Source organism: Lycium ferocissimum, chromosome 1 (assembly GCF_029784015.1).
Source record: "Lycium ferocissimum isolate CSIRO_LF1 chromosome 1, AGI_CSIRO_Lferr_CH_V1, whole genome shotgun sequence".
Lineage (NCBI taxonomy): Eukaryota > Viridiplantae > Streptophyta > Magnoliopsida > Solanales > Solanaceae > Lycium > Lycium ferocissimum.
In genome coordinates, this window is record NC_081342.1 from 10144653 (window position 1) to 10163468 (window position 18816).

At 37.1% G+C, this 18816-nt stretch overlaps 1 protein-coding gene across 1 annotated transcript; it reads left to right on the forward strand.

Annotated features, from left to right (window-relative positions):
- The first annotated feature begins 11173 nt into the window (after positions 1-11173).
- On the forward strand, positions 11174-11938 carry LOC132068525 (uncharacterized). The gene is made up of 2 exons (XM_059462147.1): positions 11174-11663; positions 11738-11938. The coding sequence occupies exons 1-2, from the start codon at positions 11310-11312 to the stop codon at positions 11774-11776; spliced, it is 393 nt and encodes a 130-aa protein (XP_059318130.1). The 5' UTR covers positions 11174-11309; the 3' UTR covers positions 11777-11938.
- The last annotated feature ends 6878 nt before the right edge of the window (positions 11939-18816 follow it).

Consider the following 18816-nt stretch of genomic DNA (forward strand, 5'->3'; position numbering starts at 1 on the left):
GGACTTCCGTGCTAGCACCCGTCTTGACTCAGTGGAAGATATACTATTCTTGGTGGATGAGGCAGCCATTCTCCAAGTCCGTCGAGACTGTGGTTGGGTCTTGGATATTGATGTTCATCCCCTCCTTTGAATACCAGTATTACTCAACATATCCCGGAGGTGTCGTTAGTATACACTTACCCCTTCACTATCGACTTCGGGTTGCCGATTCATCAAGTCCTTGAGGATTTTTACAGGAGGTATGATGTTTGCATTGGACAACTAGCCCCACATGCGTGGAGGATAACATGTTGTCTCCAGCACTTTGCTGACGTTGCTCGTCTACCCTTTACCGTGGATCATTTGATTCACATGTACCCGCACCTAGTTCACCGTAGGGGAGTCATTAACTTTGCTTTCAGGGGTTCCAGGGCCTTAATCTCGAATGCGGAAGATGATCACGATCGAGGATGGTATGATCGGTTCTGCGAAACCCTGGTTTGGACCCCCTTCCCCAGCAGTGGAATAGTTCTCGTAAGTGACCACCCTTCTTTCTTCGATGCCCTTAATTATTTTTCCTTTTGTTCAAGATGTCTTCTTTTTTTCGCAGCGGTCCCGGTCATTCCTGACCCGCTACCTGATATCTTTGAATGGGTAATGAGTTTGCTAAGGGCGTCTCAGGGCGACGAGAAGACCTGGGGGGTCCTCTTTACCAATGACTGGAGAGAAAAAAGTCACGGTGAGTTGCGTGTCATCGAGGCACTTTGTTCATCTCCATTCCCCTTGTCCTTTTTATTGATAATTTTCTGTTATCTACCTGCAAGGTCTTTCCGCAAGACGGGTCTCGCTGAGGAGGGTACCTACTCCCGAGGAGGCCCGAGCTCGAATTGCAGATCCTGTCGCAGAGGCCAGATCCAGCAGGAAGCGAGGGCTTCCGGACGACGGAGAGGCGTCCTCCTCAGGGATCGGTCAAAGGGTCATCACACGTCACCGACTGAATGGTCCCAGCAGGGGAGATGCCCTGAAAGCGATTCTAGTGGAAGACGACGAAGGGGAAAGAGTTGAACCTGGAGTTGTCGAACCCCTATTTATTGATGCTGCAGGCGAGCCTGGAGACGATACGAGTCGTCTTCCGAGTGCGGGTCGTGGGAATTGGTCCTTCCGTTTCCCCTACACCCATAGCGGGCTCGGGTCCTGACTTGGAAGTCTCCCTTACATACTTCTCGGACCTCTTTCTTCAGGTGCACCCACATACTTCTTGCAATTGCTCTCCTCATACTTACGTGCCTTCATACCCCTTATTCCCTAGGCTTAATGCGGCTCTTCTCCCTGTTTCCAGGGCTATGTCTCTGTCGCTTCTGCCAGCTAACTTTTTAAGGGTGTTTTTTCTTCCTTCCGGGATGTGGAAAAGTTGTCGGAGGAGAACCGGCTCCTTCGGGAGGAAGTAGTCCCACTTCGGGATGAACATGCTGATCTCTTTAATAAGAAGATAATCTCGGAAGGCACCTTAGAGCAGGTGAGACGGGCCCTAGCTGAAAAGGAGGATATGCTCAGTGTTACGAACCAGGCTCGGAAGTTGATGGCAGATCTCGGGGTACGGGCCGAATTTGACCACGACACTATGCAATCCAGGGTTCAGGCCCTTAAAGCCTCTTGCGTCCTTATCCGAGCCAGGAACCAGAGACTGATGCTCCGCCGAGAGTCTAATCAGCGGAAGGCCACTCTGCTCCGAGATTATGTTATTCTGAAGACTCGACTTGAGGTACTGAAGGAAGTGGAAAAGGTAAAGATCAACGTGGCTTCGGCAGTGGTTGACGCCGAAGTTATCCTAGGGGAAGCAGACATGTATATGGAAGATCTGCATGACGAGATGCCCCCTCTTCAGATGCCTCTGTTGGCTCTCTCGATAAGGAAGTTCCTCCCCCTGCTCAGCCGTGATAAATCATTTTTTGCTTTTTGTTATTGTCACCGTAAATGGGCCTGCGCGCCATTTTTGAGAATATTAATGACTGCTTCGGTCTTCGTGTCGTGCTATTTTGATTTTGATTTTTTATGTCCCTGTGGATATTCCTGATTTTCATACCAGCCCATTTATGTTATCTTAGTGACTTTTGCCCATGTTTTTGCTGGACTCTTTGTGGTTCCAGTCGCAAAATATTCTCGGGGTTGTATCCCCACATGTTCTATTATACCGTATGTTTGAGCATTTTGGAAAATGATGATTTACATTTCTCGCTCTTGTTTACGCTTTGACGTGCACTTTGTTTATTTGCAACGATTATAGCCACTTAGGCTTGTTGGCTTTGTTAGCACTTACCCATCGAGGCGTAACCGCTATTCCCGTCTACCGAAATTATGCGTTTATTTGAGCGTTGTTGGTTAAGTCTAAGGGTTGATGACCGGTGCACGCCGTTATGGTACTTTCAGCGTTTTGGTGTTTGAGGTCATCTTGCCTTATCCCAACCTGGGAATGTCACTTCCGAAAACGCTAGCCGCAAAATCAGGATCTTATAATGTCCAATTTCGAAACAAAGCATGGCACTTTGTTTGAGGTGTTGATGGGGAAGACGTCTCAACCCCATGTAAAGGCAAAAATTTAGGTTTCAGGAACCCGCACGCTGAGGCCTTTCTGGCCGTGTCGTGTTGTTTGAAGCGGTTTTATGGGGCAATGTAGCTCTCGAGTTCGGTTTTGCCCCAAACATTTTTACAATGTGTTAGACATATTTGCCCAGGTTATTAGTCAAGCTCTAATTTTATTTCATTCTTTCAGGTAGTGGGGACAACTCGCCCTGTAAGTACATGATCCTTCGCGCTATTGCTTTACAAAATTTTAAGAGACGAAAGGGACCGAGCAAGTTCAGCGACTGCCAATAGTCCCAGTCTATGAGCAATCGTCTCGATGTATTTAAGGATCTGGCCACTGGGGCTTGACCTTCCAATCTTTGAAAAATTATTTTCAAGGGTTGCCTCAGTAAAAACCTTACCGGGAAAACCCGATCGGGACAAAACCTTGGCTAAGAAAAAGAGTGCAACGCGCGCCCGCTTCCTTTCGAAACATAGTTCCCTCATTTTGCAGACAGTCCTTACCAAGGCAAAAAGTGAAACACGTAATCAAAAGGCTATTTAGGAAGGAGCAAAACGTACCCGGCTCTCCCTATTCGTAGAGGTAGAATTTTTCCAGGTGGCTAACGTTCCAGTTGTTGCTTAATTCTTTCCCGAATTCATCTTTGAGCCGATATGCTCCTTTGCCTGCGATGTTAGTAATCCAGTACGGTCCTTCCCAGTTGGCTTTCAATTTTCCCGCATTCAGATTTTTTATCGAGAGGGTGACCTTTCTGAGGACTTAGTCACCAATTTCAAAATGCCTCAAGTGCATCTTCCTGTTGAAATATCTTTCCACTTTCTGCTTCTGCGCTGCAGTCATATGAAGGCCAACTCCCTACGTTTTTCCAGCAGCTCCAGCCCTGTTGTCATTGCTTCTTTATTGGACTCTTCGGTAGCCTGTGAGTATCGGAAGCTAGGCTCACCCACTTCTACTGGTATAAGGGCTTCGACTCCATAGACCATAGAAAAGGGTGTTTCTCCCGTTCTTGTTTTAGCCGTGGTTTGATAAGCCCACAATACTCCTGGCAGTTCTTCCGCCCATTTACCCTTTGATTTTTCCAGCCTTTTCTTGAGGTTTTGAACGATAATTTTGTTGGTTGATTCCGCCTGTCCATTTGCGCACGGGTGATACGGTGATGAAGTGATTCTTTTGATATTTAACCCTTTGAGAAACTCCGTGACCTTTTTACCCACAAATTGTTGGCCGTTGTCACAAGCGATCTCCTTTGGTATTCCGAACCTGTATATGATGTGGTCCCATATGAAGTCGACAACCTGCCTCTCGTGAATCTTCTTGTAAGCCTTAGCCTCGACCCACTTCGAGAAGTAATCGATGAGGACTAAGAGAAACATTTGATCTCTTATGTCTCTCGATAATGGTCCCACGATATCCATCCCCCATTTCATGAACGGCTAGGGGACTAGCATCAAATGCAGCGGTTCAACCGGTTGATGTATTATTTGTGAATGTTGTTGACATTTTTTGCATTTCCAGACATAGGACTTTACATCTTCTTCCATCCGGTTCCAATAACACCCCGCCCTTACTATCTTTCTCACCAGTCGACTCTACTCCTTCGTGATTTTCGCAATTCCCTTCATGTATTTCCCGTATCACGTACTCGGCATCCACTGGTCCTAGACATTTGGCTAGAGTTCCTAGGTAGGATCTTCGGTAAGCTCTCCCACATGCATGCAATACCTAGTTGCCTTCTTTAGAAGCTTCTGGAAGAGTCCCCGCCTACAAATAGTTGATCAAGTTAGGCTTACGAAACTTACTTCGTGCATGCCCTAATTCAGAACGGAATTCAAGAGGTGGGCTATGACATTCGATTCTCCCCGGGTGGTTCCAGACGAAAAACCCAAATTGGCCAAGCATGAGCTTCATAATTCATTTCCGGCGGGATCTGCATCACTTTCCATTTTTGAAAGCGGGTTAGCAGGGTGATGGTTTTAGTCAAGTATTCCTGCATCCTACTGTCTTTGGTTTCGTATTTCCCAGTATTTGATTGACGACCAGCTGCGAATCGCTTTTGAGCTCAACATCTTCGGCTCCGAGCTCCTTGGCTAATTCCAAACTTGCAATTGCGACCTCATACTCGGCTTCATTGTTAGTTAAAGAAATACACTTGATGGCCTGCCTAATTGTGGCCCCTGAAGGCGTGATGAGGACGATCCCTAGCTCCGTGCCATTCATACCAGCGGCCCCATCAGTGTATAACACCCATTCTCCGAGGCACCCCCCCCCGGTTTCCGGACCGCTTCCCGGAAAGCGAGCCGGCATTATACCCGACTATACTCGCCACGGTCGGCCAACGCCCCCGTGACTCGGCGGTTCAGGGGCGATAGGTGATATCATACCCACATAACTCGATTGACCAATTTGCTAATCGACCAGAGAGTTCGGGCTTATGCAGTATGTTCCGCATGGGGAAAGCGGAGACTACGCATATAGGATGACATCGGAAGTACGGCCTTAGCTTTCGAAAAGCTATTACCAAGGCTAAAGCCAACTGCTTCAGGTGAGGGTAGCGAGCTTCGACCCCAGTCATGGCCTTGCTAATGTAATAGACAGGAGATTGCGTACTTTTTTTCTCTCGATTAATTACAACACTTACGGTAGCTTTGATATCGATAAGACAAAAATACATATATAAATTAAGTTGTTATTTAATTTTAAATATTAATATTTTTATATTTTATTTGCAGGAAATATCATAATTTGATAAATAAATCAAGAGTGAAAAATGAAGAAGAAGATCCAAAAAAGAAAAAGCAAAAGAAAGAGAAAAGGAAGTGCTGCAAAGATGAAAACAATTGTGCAAATTTTGCTTAATTTGGGACCCATCAAAATTGAAACTAAGAAAGCTAAAGGAATAGGAAGACAAACCTTATTCTCAATAAAAGAAAGGGAGCAGCTATGAATACATGCAAGTTGGCAAAAGAGTTCGTGAACACACCATTTTCTTTAATCAACATCCTATTGCTGATTGGCTAAATTGGAAGAAAAGTATTGCAAAACCCTTGCGTGCGCACGAGAAGATTTTGCTGAAGAAAAAAACTCTATAAATATCAACATTTGAAGCTGCTTATGGAGACAGAAAACGGAGAGGAAGCAAAATAATACTTTGTTTCCATTCTAGAGCTTTTTCTTTATAGCTTCTTCGGTTATTCAGTGTAGGAAATTATTCTAGTTCCTGCTTTTAATTAAATAGTGAAATTATTCTTCTTAAATATTTCTTCTATTTTCTTATTTAATGGACATGGATATTTCCGTTAGTAGTACTAACTCCAGTATGGAGTAACTTTCTTAAGTGTTGGGAGAATGACGAATCTTAATATTTCTATATAATAGTAGATATTATTTCTCAATTTCACATGCTTGAGCGGAAGCTTTTTATTTAAATATTTGCTTTATAGTTAGGTGCTATTTTATTTGTTAGCGTCTATCAAATTTATGCTACAAATTAACTTTTTACTAATTCTATAATCGAAAGAGGCGGAAGAAGTAACGTAAGTTAATTGTCGCATTGACAGATGTTTAACGTTTATTTAGTAACATCTATCTCTTTTATGTTATAATTAATTTTACACTTATTTGTAATCGAGAGAGGCAGATAGTGTAGTAATTAGTTATGGCAAGTAAGGTAATCGAAAGGGACTTACTATAAAGAGCATGTTTCAGTTCAAGCATATATTTCGTTCTTCAATATTATCGTTTTGATAATTAATTTGTATAACCTAGAGGAGTGCAATTAATTGTTCAACTTAAGTAATAATATATAAATGTAATCGCGAGAGGCATTTATACATTTTTGAGAAATAGAAATTGGAGAATAAATAAATCTACTATATAATAGACATATTAAGTGACGTCAAAAATCCCAACACTTTTATTATATTTGTGAAAAATTAAATTATTTCTCCATTTGGTTTATTTGCACTTTTTTAGTTAATTAACTCATCAATCAACTCTTTCTGATATTCTCAAATAGTAATTAAAATAAGAAACGTTTGTAGAATAGATAAACCAATCTCTGTGGGTTCGACATCTTTCTATACTATAATTTGACAGAGTACGAATTAAAATTTCATATAAGCTAGACACTTATCAGATACAGCGAGGTAGATCAACAGCGACTCTCCTTCTTCTGGTTTCACTAGCAAAGGAGGGTTAGACAGATACCTTTTGAGGACTGTCAAGGACTGCTGACACTCTGGGGTCCATTGGAAATCTTGTTTCTTGTTCAGCAAGCCGAAGAATTTTTGGCATCGCTCGGACGATCGAGATATGAATCGTCCCAACATTGTTATCCTTCCGGTCAGTTGTTCCACTTCCCGCGCGCAGCTAAGCACCTTAGGTATCTGGTCTATGGCCCTAATGTGATCCGGATTGGCCTCAATCCCCCCGCTAGACACTATGAATCATTTTCCTGAGCTAACTCCAAAAACGCTCCTCTCGGGGTTTAATTTGATAATTTGAAATTATACTTTTAGAGAATCTCGAACACTTCCTGCAAATGCTTGACATGTTCTTCTGTTCCCAGGGACTTAACGATTATATCATCCAAATATATTTCCACCTTTCGACCCAACTGATGGCAAAACATCTATTGGGCCAATCGGTGAAAAGTAGTCCCGGCGCTTTTCAAGCCGAATGGCATGACTTCATAATAATAAGTCCCATGCTCTGTTATAAACGAAGTTTTCTCCTGATCCGCGGGGTCAAGTCGTATTTGACCGAAGCCGGCAGATAAATCCAGGAAGTTGAGTAGCTCGTGCTTGGCCACCACGTCAACCACTTGACACAGACGGGGCATGGGGTGCGAGCTCCTCAGGCAAGCTTTATTCAAATCTTTTAAATCTAAAAACATTTGAAAAGTTTCAGGTTTTTTAGGAAGTACCAATACGTTTGCCAGCTAATCCGGGTATCTTACTTCCCGGACTGCCCCTGACTGGACGAGTCGTGCCACTTCCTCTTTGACAAATTGACTACACTCTGCCGATACTAGGCGCCATTTCTGCTTAACCGACAAGCAATCTGGAGTCATGTCTATTTGTACAGGGCCGCCTTTGAGGGTAAACCTGTGATATCCAATACCGACCAAGTGAAGCTACTAACATTGTTATTTAGGAACATAATTAAGTTTTTCCTGAACTCTGGGTTTAGACCTAAGCCCAGGTATACCTATTCTCCGAGCCCGCCTGGTCGGCAAAAGGCGAGTTCAAGGTCTTCGGGCGTGAACCTCCCTGTGTCCGATTCCTCGGGTGCGACAAAACCGTGTGGTACCCTATCTATGGGGCCCTTCGAATGCGAGGTAATTGACCCACACCGCTGCTCGACCCGTAGATTATCCTCGGGACCGGGCTTCTGTGATTGCTAGCTATCGCTCGCGACCGAGGCGCCCAGTCCATCAACCAAGACGATCTCTGCTGGGCCATTCTGGACATCCCCCTTCACTAGGGCCACTCCTGAGAGTGTCGGGAACTTCATCACCTGATGATAAGTTGATGGGACAGCCTTCATGGCATGTAACTATGGCCTGCCAATCACTATGTTGTACGGCATTGCCCCTTCGACAACGTCGAACAACAATTTCATTGACACTCCCTGAACATGCATTTCCAGCTCAATCTGCCCTCGGGTTGTTTCGCTGGACAGGTTGAATCCAGTCAAAGTCCGTACGATGAGGATCATTAGTTCCGTGAGCCGCACCTCCTTGAGCGCCCGGAGTTGTACAACATTGACAGTGCTACCTGGATCAACAAGTACGCGCTTAATGTTAAATTGAAATACTTGGATAGAGATTACCAGAGCATCGACATATGAGTCCTCGATGCTTCCTCGTTCCTCCTTGCCAAACGTGATAGGATTGTTGCGTTCATCCCTCATCCTTTGAGGGTACTGTTTCCCCTGCCTTGGTTCGCATCGTATTAGACTGTTCTTCCAAGTCTCGATGTTCTATGAGCGCAGGTGCAACCTCAAATTCTGCCTCATTGCGAACGACATTGTCCTCTTCTACTATATTTTCTTTCAGCAGTGACGTTTGTTCCGAGATTTCCAAGAAAATCAGCTACAGATCGAGACAACTCCATAACTGTCTATCCCCACGGTGGGTTCCAAACTGTTTCTGTAAAATCGTTAACTACCAAAAAATGAAGTTAGAGATTTGTTTTTACGGGTTTAAAGACAAGTAGGTCGTATTCAATCTGGAGACTCTCTCGAATGAGCTCAGGTTTGGTTGTTTTTCTTATGAGGGATACAAGCAATAATATTTATCTAAGTTAATAATGTAAATGGAAAGTAAATAAATCACAATAACGATTAGATCTCCGAGATCAAGTATATTTCTTAGCCCAAAAATGATAATACAAGAAGTGAGGACTTGGATACAAAAGTGATTTTTCTTTCTTCTCTCATAAGCTTCGTTTATGTAGCCAAACCCTTGGTATGCTACTGCCCTAAGTGACGTCAGTCGATTGATGCAGCTTGGACTCTATGCACAGTGGCACTTTGTTCTATGACGGCTGATGTGATGGGAGTTGTGGGAGGCAGCTATATAGATCTGTTTGAGACTCTTGCGACTGCGGAAACTTCTTGTCTACGCTTTGAGTCCTTCGAACCTGCTTACTCCAATGTTCCGAGACCCGGCTTCCTCGGACCTCGCGTTCCTCAGTACGAGAATACCCTCGGATGTTTATTCCTGCATACAATATGATTTTTGCTACGAGCAATTTTTGAATGTTGTGTATATAGCATTATTGATCTCTCCAGTAACATGGGCCATGAAAAAGTGGTTAAAATATGATTGAGAATTTGTGATGTAGACCTAATGTTAATTTATATCAAATCTATGAAAGTGAAAGTCTTTAAGGGTAAATGGTCAACACATGCACAAAATCAGGAGAGCCCTACTGATACCAGGCTCCAAGAAGCCAATTTCAAGACAAAACAAAAAATAAAACATGTCTAGCGTTTCTAATAACATTTCAGTGGTAAAAAAGAATCACAATTTATGTAGTAGTGTTACGAGTTCAAATTCCAAAAAATAAATAAAAAAATCACTAGCATTCACTTAGATCCAAGAGTTTTAAAAGGCGGCGTAAGGGGGCGTTTTACATATGCCTCGCCGAGGATAACCACCGAAAATTTCGTAAGTTCCCATGGGTATTTAATTTTTAGTATTTCATAAAATAATATAATTACAATAAATACTTTAAATAGGTAAAATTACATAAAATAAAATAAAAAAATATATATATAATGCTTGATCCTCAGAAAAAAAAAACTAATCAAAGCAATCCATTATACGCTTGTAATTATATATATATATATATATATATATATATATATATATATATATATATATATATATAATTGTATAAGTATAAACAATACAATGAAATAAAAGCTATTATGAAATGCAAATCAACTATAACATCTTAACTTTTAAAGAATGAAAAAATCACAATTTCTTAAAACAATATTGTTATCATACTATGCATTTTATCTCAATATTATAATTAAAACGTAACTCCTTCATGAATAAAAATAAAATCACTTTCAAATTGCGAAATAATAAAATATGATAATTTTGATACATAGGACAAAAGACCAATGACAAGTAAAAATGTACAATTCGGTTATGTATTTTTAAAAGAAATATAAAGTGATATTCACCCTCACGATGTTCTCAAATGTATGCAATACTACGACTTGTTATTTGAGTTACACCCAATCTTCTTATTTCTATAGATGAAAAACTATTAAGTATCATTCATTTGTTAAATAATTATAAAGGTCAATGATTCTAATTAAGGAATTTAACATATAATTTGTGTAAGAACTGTTAGGCGAACCCCGAGCGTTGAGCGTTAGACATGTTTAGGACGTACAGTCGGGCGCTTGAGGCGTAAGCCTCACAGGAACTAAGCCCCGCACGTGAGCCCCGGGGCGTTTTGCCAATGCCCTGTCCTGGGGCGAGTCCCGAGGCGAGCCCTGGAACTGCCTTTTAAAACACTGTAATTAGATCTTCTCTATTCTCATGTGAAATATGCAAAAGAAAAAATACAACCATGTGAACTAAAAGAATGGGTGTTTGTTCAATTTTATTCTTTTAATTTAGATTTGATTATTTAGGTTTTGTTTGAGCTTAATTAGACCTCAGAAATAATAGTTATATTATTGCATCGAACCTTAATTAGACCTTGGTGACGATTAGGATCGATTTTTTTGAGGTCTAGTTAAAAAAAAATAAAAAAATATCGAACCTAAGATGTCGATGAATAGTCCTAACCGAAAGTAACCGTCATTCAAGGCAAAGGCAAAAACTACCACCACCTAAAGTAACAATTAAAAACACAATCACATAATAACACTAACAATAAGTGACAAGCTAATAAAACAAAAGAGTATGACTAATGACTATAGACTATAGTAAAAATCCCATTCATTCTTGTATTTTTTTTCTTATTTAAATGCTACAAGGAGCCACTGTCAAGTGGACCCCACCTAGACCGAGTTGTCTCATTTTCCATTGCCTAACATGGAGCAATTTATGCCATATTTTCCCCACTATAAATTTCTCACTTCCCCTTCTCCCAAATTCCCACCCTTTTTCCTCTCCTTTCCCATAAATCCCAAGTGAAAAATTGAGCCCAAAAGGGGAAGTTCTTGACTTAAAAAAAAGATTGAACCTTTTTGTGATTTATTCAATATTCAAGAAATGGACATAGAGTTGGCAAAGTGTGAGTGTTGTGGGCTTAAAGAAGATTGCACACAAGACTACATTAGCCAAGTTAAGGAGAATTTTGATGGGAAATGGCTATGTGGGCTTTGTTCTGAAGCTGTTAGAGATGAAGTGAATAGAGGAAAAAAACAATTTCTTTGTATGGAAGAAGCTGTGAAGGCACATATGTCATTTTGTAGAAAATATAAGTCTAATCCTGCAATTAAAGTGGCTGATGGAATGAGGCAAATGCTAAGGAGAAGGTCTGATTTGTCGTCGTCGTCATCGTCATCATCTTCAAATTCTTCTAATTCCAAGAAGTATTCAAGATCAGCAAGTTCAATATCTCAAGTAGGAGAAGAATTTTCTCTCTCGTATTATTAGTTAGATGACAATAACAACAATTATGTCTCAGTCTCAAACAGATTGGATTCGGCCGTATGGATTCCCACTTCTTCACTTAAGATAAAAGCAGAGAAAAGGGTAACTTCAACTTTTGGTGGAAACATAAAAGGTCTAACAACAACAACATCAACAAGTGTTATTTTGGAGAAGTCTTTCTTGATCCCCATCTTGTCTTGTACAGAGGATGTTTGTTTTTTCAATGGAGGCTACTAGTGGATGTAGTATCTGTTTTTGTTTTTATTTTTATTTTATATGGTATGTTCTACTTATTACTTTCTCACGACAATCAATGAGGAGATCTTCAACAACAATAATAACTACATCTCAATTATAAATAAATTAGAAATCAGCTATATGAATTTCATTTTGTATTATCACAAGTGATCTTCAACAAAAACAAAAAAAAAGTATTTTCTCCATTCTTTCCCTACATTAATTTAGTTTTTCAATTAAGCTTGACAATATTTTCTCCTCCTTTTGACAAAGTGGGAAAGAAAGTTGATTTTAGTTTGTTCATTGAGTCGATTAAACATTGAACATTTTCTTGTGTTAACTAGGACTTATGTCAAACTCTTTTCCCTTTGATTCTTTGATGTTATGAAAACCGTCATTTGTTTGTTTTTCTGAATTTTACTTTAGAATTTCTCTTTCAGTAAATTCAAGATTATATTTCATTTTTTCATTTTATAAATATCAAGTTTTTCCGATGAAATTCAAAAGGAAACCTTCTCAACGCATTAACAAATTAAAGATAATACTTATGGTCATTAAAAAAAAAAAAAAAAAAAAAATTATTTCATCTTTATGCCAGATGCTTAATCTTCTTTTTTTACCTTGTGTTTAATTAATTGATCTTGAAAGCTACTCAAATAACTAGGAAGATCCCAATGCAGATATGTTCATTTTAAAATACTAAGGTCAACTTCCCACTAAACCAGAAAGATCCTTATAGGAATCATGTCATATGCTCCAATAATTTCATATTTAAGATGCTTCGATTGAAAAAAGTTCAAAACCTTTTAACACAAAAATAATACTCATTCTTAAAGAAGTTTTGAAGTATTTCCACTGAACATTTAATTGTCTGATCCAGCAAATTAAGCAAAAACATTTTGTTATGATCTGCTAAATGACAACTAGGAGATCATCTGCCTGGTTGACCTATTCAAGTTCTAATTATTTATGTAGAGGATGATTCATCACAATGGCCCATGCTGTAAAGTAGAATTAGTTCACCAACTATTTTAACAATTAAAGGAAATGGTTCATACAACTCAACTAACACATCGACTTTCTTTTCGTCAAGGTTCTTAATTTATTACTATCTCTAACTGTGACAGGTCACTATGCATAGGCTTAATGTCGCCGGGCGGGCAATTTGGCTTCTTTTTGGTACCTAAATTTTCAAAATTAGATGGCACCACCAAAGGCAAATGCAATGCTTTAAGCAAAGGTATAGAGAGAAATCAGCTCAAAACTCTAAGTGAAAAGTTGGCATGATTATATAAAATCTAGTGGATCTTGATATCCACAAAAGAAGAAATTGAACCTACACCTAGCTAATCATGCGGAAGGTTTCTTCGATACCATTAAACTGTAAGCTTTAGTGATCAACTAACATATGACTTGATTTCATGATTTTAGAAAATATAATTAAGTAGATCTTTTATGATTTTTCTTGCTTTTGATAATGTCATGCACATTTTAAATTGCACGATTATTGGGAGCGAAGCTACAAGTCTATCTACAGGTTCGAACTCAATAACTTTGGCTTAAATTCTAAATTGTATTTAATTAAAAACCCACTTAATACGTATAAATAATATATCAAGAATCTCGGACCCAAGTTTTTTTTTTTTTAATCAAGAATCCAATAAGCTGTCTTTTCTAGCTAAAATCCAAAATGTACCCAAAAATTTAAAATTTTATCTCCGGTTATGCCATGATCATGGAGATAAGTCAGTGTTGAAGGCAAACATCTAATCACATGGTTTAACGAAATCTAGAAAAGATTATTCAGCCACCTGTTATCTACTTCAATAAGTTCAGGTGGTCCAAATGTTACACCATAGAGTGTAGACTATTGACATCTTAAGTTCCAAGTAATCTCACTCCAGTCACGCCAAGATTGGAGTTGGATAATACTCAGAAATTTGCATTTTTCTTAATGTTTCTGTACTTATATCCCTTGGCAGAGCCATAATTTAGTAAGAGATGTCGTTCAACACCGCTTAGCAAAATGGCGAATGTTTTCCGCTAAAAACCAATTTTAGGATTATCAGTTAAATTTATAGTTTTGTAGGGTTTAAAGACAAGTGAGTGGTATCTGATCCTAAACTCCCATGTATGAAGAGATTCGATGCTTAAGGCTTCAGAATAACGAGAATAAAGATACGAGCAATGAAAAATAATATGGACCAAAATCTGAACTTAGATTCAGGAGCTATTTGAATTTTACAAGTTTGAGAGCAAAAATTGCTAGGGTTACAATTCTCAAAGATGAGATGCCACTACCTTCCCGTAGAAACTATCTTTATTCAAGTCAAAATTAGACTTTTCAACCCTAAAGTACAAGTGATGTGATATCCCTGTGGTGCCAATGTTTCCTTATGCTGCGAAACGCAAATCGGGACTGTCAGACATGATGAGAGTTGGTGGAAATGGAAGACAACTATATGACGGAATTTGGGCTAAGGTTGTTGTGCCGATCCTTTAAATTATTTAAGTAGGTTTGGGCTAAGATCGGTGTGCTCTTGCCATGTTGGCATAATAGGCACATGGGAAGTCCCCCTCCGATCCTGTGACCTATCGCAATGGTATAGGGTGTCAGAGCCTGTTATTCTGTGGCCAACTCGAAATAGTCTGATAGTGCTTCGGAAAAATCTTGTGTACGTCATCGTTTATACCAAATTGCATGATACACCAAATATAGAACATCAAAATCACCACGGAATTTTAGACAATAAGGCTCTAATCAATAACCAAGTTCAAAGGGTATTGTGACATGAATCTTGAGTTAAAATAATCTCATGTTATGGTGCACTGCTTCAAATTTAAGAAAAGAGAAGAGAATTCCTTCAGTCCAAATTTGAATGATCCTTCACTTCAACACTGAAAATTTGTTGGACAAGTAGAATCTAGTGCAACATAATATTTAGATTTAGTGGCCCCTGATAATTAGCTATTTTTTGTGGAGGAGTTGATGCATGGTCCCAACTGTTAAATTTTGTGTTCCTTAAGTACAAAGCATAATAAATTGATACCTAAGTGTGTTTAAAGTCAATCAAAAAAATGAAGCATGGGGACTGACCATCTTTTTTGAAATTTTTATCATATGCCATCATTTGCGTTTAATAATACCAAGGCTTTCACTTCAACACACGTCTTATCTCATAAACGCTTATAGTCATCTTCCCATTAATTAATAGGTATGTACTCTAAAGATATCGACCATACGCTGTTGCATAGATTTTCTCACACGCAAATCCACATTTAATTCGTAATTAATTAATATTGACACAATGTAAAGGAAAATAAGTGCCACATGAAATCATAGTGACTAGTGGTGTACAATCAATTTTAAACTTATACGCTAGTCCATAAATTGAGCTATTTTTGTATTGTCCACTAGTTTAAATTGGACATTCTTGATTAGGTATATGCATGCTAGGTTTGATCAAACCAAGGACTTGGGTTCCTAAAAATAGGAAGGCAAAATAAAGGAGGGCGTATATACCAAATGGTATTCGTTTGGTGTTTATTGTTATTATACATGCATTAGATGCATGCACAAGATCGATTGATTGATTATCTTTTAATAGGATAATTCAATATTTTCAAACAAAAGGTGTTTATAAACTACTATACAATCTGGTGAAAATCACAAACCAAAGAGTCATGCAGTCCAAGTTTTGGATATTTGGAAACCAAGACTAACTACTCAAGCAATTTTTTTTCCTCATATTAACGAGGAGATATAGAAAATCAAGGGGACACCAATGTTCATTAGCCAATTGGATTCAAGCATGTAAATTCAGTGAAACTCCTAATTATTATTCAATCAATGGGTTAGGTTAAAATATCAAACAAGGACTCGATCTGAACTTGTTTGGTTTTGTACCTAGTCAACTTATGTTTCCTTCAAAAATAAGAAAAGATAAGAAAAGGAGGATACTTAATATTGATTTAATGCATTATTGCCATAAGATAGGGCAGATAGGAGTTAATCAGTTATAACAAGACATATGCATTAATTTTATTATTTATATATAAGTACTATACTCCTATTTGAGACTACAATTTTCATGAACTCACACGATTCCAGTCGGATTACAGTCTTTTGATCACCAAAATGAACGTGGTAGGAGGGCTATAGTTACCACTTACCATTGAAAACATGATGCTGGAATTAGAGACAAATTGGCCGAGCAATATAATTGTGGCAACTATATTATGTACTATAATATTCAGATGCAAGATTCAACTTCCTCCAGAAACCTTTCTCTTCAATATGTTTTTCTTCCAATATATTATATATTCATGGACACACTATCATAAAAATAGAAAAGTATATAAGAAGAGAAATAATTAAGAAAAAAAGAAATTTTGTTTTATAGTTTCATCCACATTGGACTCCATTCACCATCTAGAAAGACGAATGGAATGGTAGAAAGTTATTGATTATATCCAATATCTGGAACATTTTCAGATGCAACTAGAAAAAATAATAACTTAAATTTCACTAACTCAATTTGGGGTAGCTCAGCAATCATATTAGTTTTACTTATAAGGTCATTCTTTTTCAGTTCCCTACTCGGGTCCTCCACCAAAAAAAAAAAAAAAAAAAAAAAAAAAATATATATATATATATATATATATATATAATAAATTATGTTTTTTGTTTATGCTTTTATTTTAAGAAAACAGTGACTTCACTATTGGGTTCAATTCTTTTTTCATCTCGTCAATACCTTTGAGGTATAGTAAGAAATCACATTCTCAATTTGCGTTATTCTATAGCCACTAAACAAATTCTTTAACCATTTCTCTCCTTTTTAGTTTCACCTTAAATTTAGGTCCAATTCCATGTAAAGAAAGTAAGAGCTTGTTTGGAAAGCCACCTGGTAATTGGAATTGGTGTAATTTGTAATTACACGGTTTAGTAATTACAAGATTATAATTTCCGTTTGTTTGTTATAATGTTACAAGCGTGTTGTTTGATTGCACAAGTATAATTACACAGTTAGTTTAATTTAAAAATAAAATTTAATTATAAAAAAATTAAAATTAATATTCAAAAATATATGTGCCTTTATAAATGATATTAAATTAGTTATTTAATAATATACTATTTCTTTAAAATATGTTAATTAATAATCATATATTTGTAACTAATATTATAAAAATAATTGATATATAATTTCAAATAAATAATTAATTTTAATTGATTATAAAAATTAAAAGCATAGCTTTTTTGTGAGAACATCATGGAATTGGATGTTTGACAAAAAAAGAATATTTATAAATATAATGTCGTAACACTATTCAAATGTTTGACAATAATTCTATCAACTGTAAGTGAAAAATAAACAACATGTAATGTGAAATAACAAGTCAATAGTACTAAAGCAAATATTTTTAAAATCGAAAATATAACTTAAATTCAAAATCCGAAAGAATTTTTTTAACATAATACTCTTATGCCAAATTCTAACGTTACATAAGTAAATATTCCTATAATTCAAAAGAAACGGAAAATATAAGTTTATAATCTCATTCACAACGAAATTCTACTTTTAATAACGTCACTTTTTATATGTCAAGTTTGCTAATGACTCATTCTTTCTAATATTAAGAGATGTAGTCTCAAAAATTAGAATATTAATATGGTTATGCTAAATGAATAAAATAAAAATCTGCGAGCAATTATATGGAACCACAAGAAGTAAAGTTTGGGAATAAGAACAAAGGAAATGAAATACAAATTCTATAAAAATAAAAATATATTTTAAAAAATACAAATAATTAAAAAGTAAAAATAAAAAAAATTAAATAATAGAAATTAAAAAATTAGAAAAGAAAAGAAATTAAAATAAAATTAAAAAGAAATAAATTAAAAAGTAACCCTGTAATTACAGGGTGTAATTACACCCAACTCTCGCCTCTCCCCCCCCCCTCTTCCTTGAGAATGGAGAGTGTAATTACACCCTCAATTACACCTAATTCTCACCTAAGCGTGTGTAATTAAATGTTTCTTCATAACTAAGCGTGTAATTAAAATTTTTATAGGTTTTTTCAAATGTTTCTTCATAACTAAGCTTAAAATTTTATATTTTTTCAAAGTCTTTAAGTTATGTATACTAATAATGTCAAAAAAAATACTCTATTAGTGACTTTTAACCTGTGATAACATGTTAATTATCATTTCCAATAGATCACCATTAATGAAGTTACCATTTTCACTAGATCACCAAATACCTATCAAAAGATTTACACGTAGTTAGCGAATGAGTTTATAGTTTTTATACAGACAGTGTAAAGAATTTTTAAACTATCAGGTCACTTAAAAAAAAATTTAAATATAACTTTATTTAAAAAGCATTAATTGGTAAGTTATAATAAATGCTAAGTGGATCGAGAATTTTCCCTCTAATATCAAAATTACGAGTAGAAGGGCTCATCCCAGAAGCTTTTCCTAGAGGTGAAAGGGGAAGGGGCATTGGTACTTATACAGGGTCGGATTAAATGAGTTCCGCTGGTAAGCAATTCGGTTTGAGGCCTTGGACGGGATAAAAGGCCTCAAACATTTCTTTATTACCAAAAGGGATCTGAAGAAAAAGAGTTTGCTCATCAGAAAACTTGCTAAAGACTAACTTTAGCATAAGAAAGGGAAGCATGCATTGACAAACTATTCACCGCTATATAGGAGGTTAAAATATACTGATAATAAAGAAGATCTTTACACCATCAGTAGACTTTGTTCCAATTTATGTGGTAGAGTTGAAATTTCTAGATTTAATTTTTTAAACTTTGATCGTCAATTCAAAAATAAAAACTTTAAGTTTTTTTTTTTTTTTTTTAAAATAAAATTTATAATTTG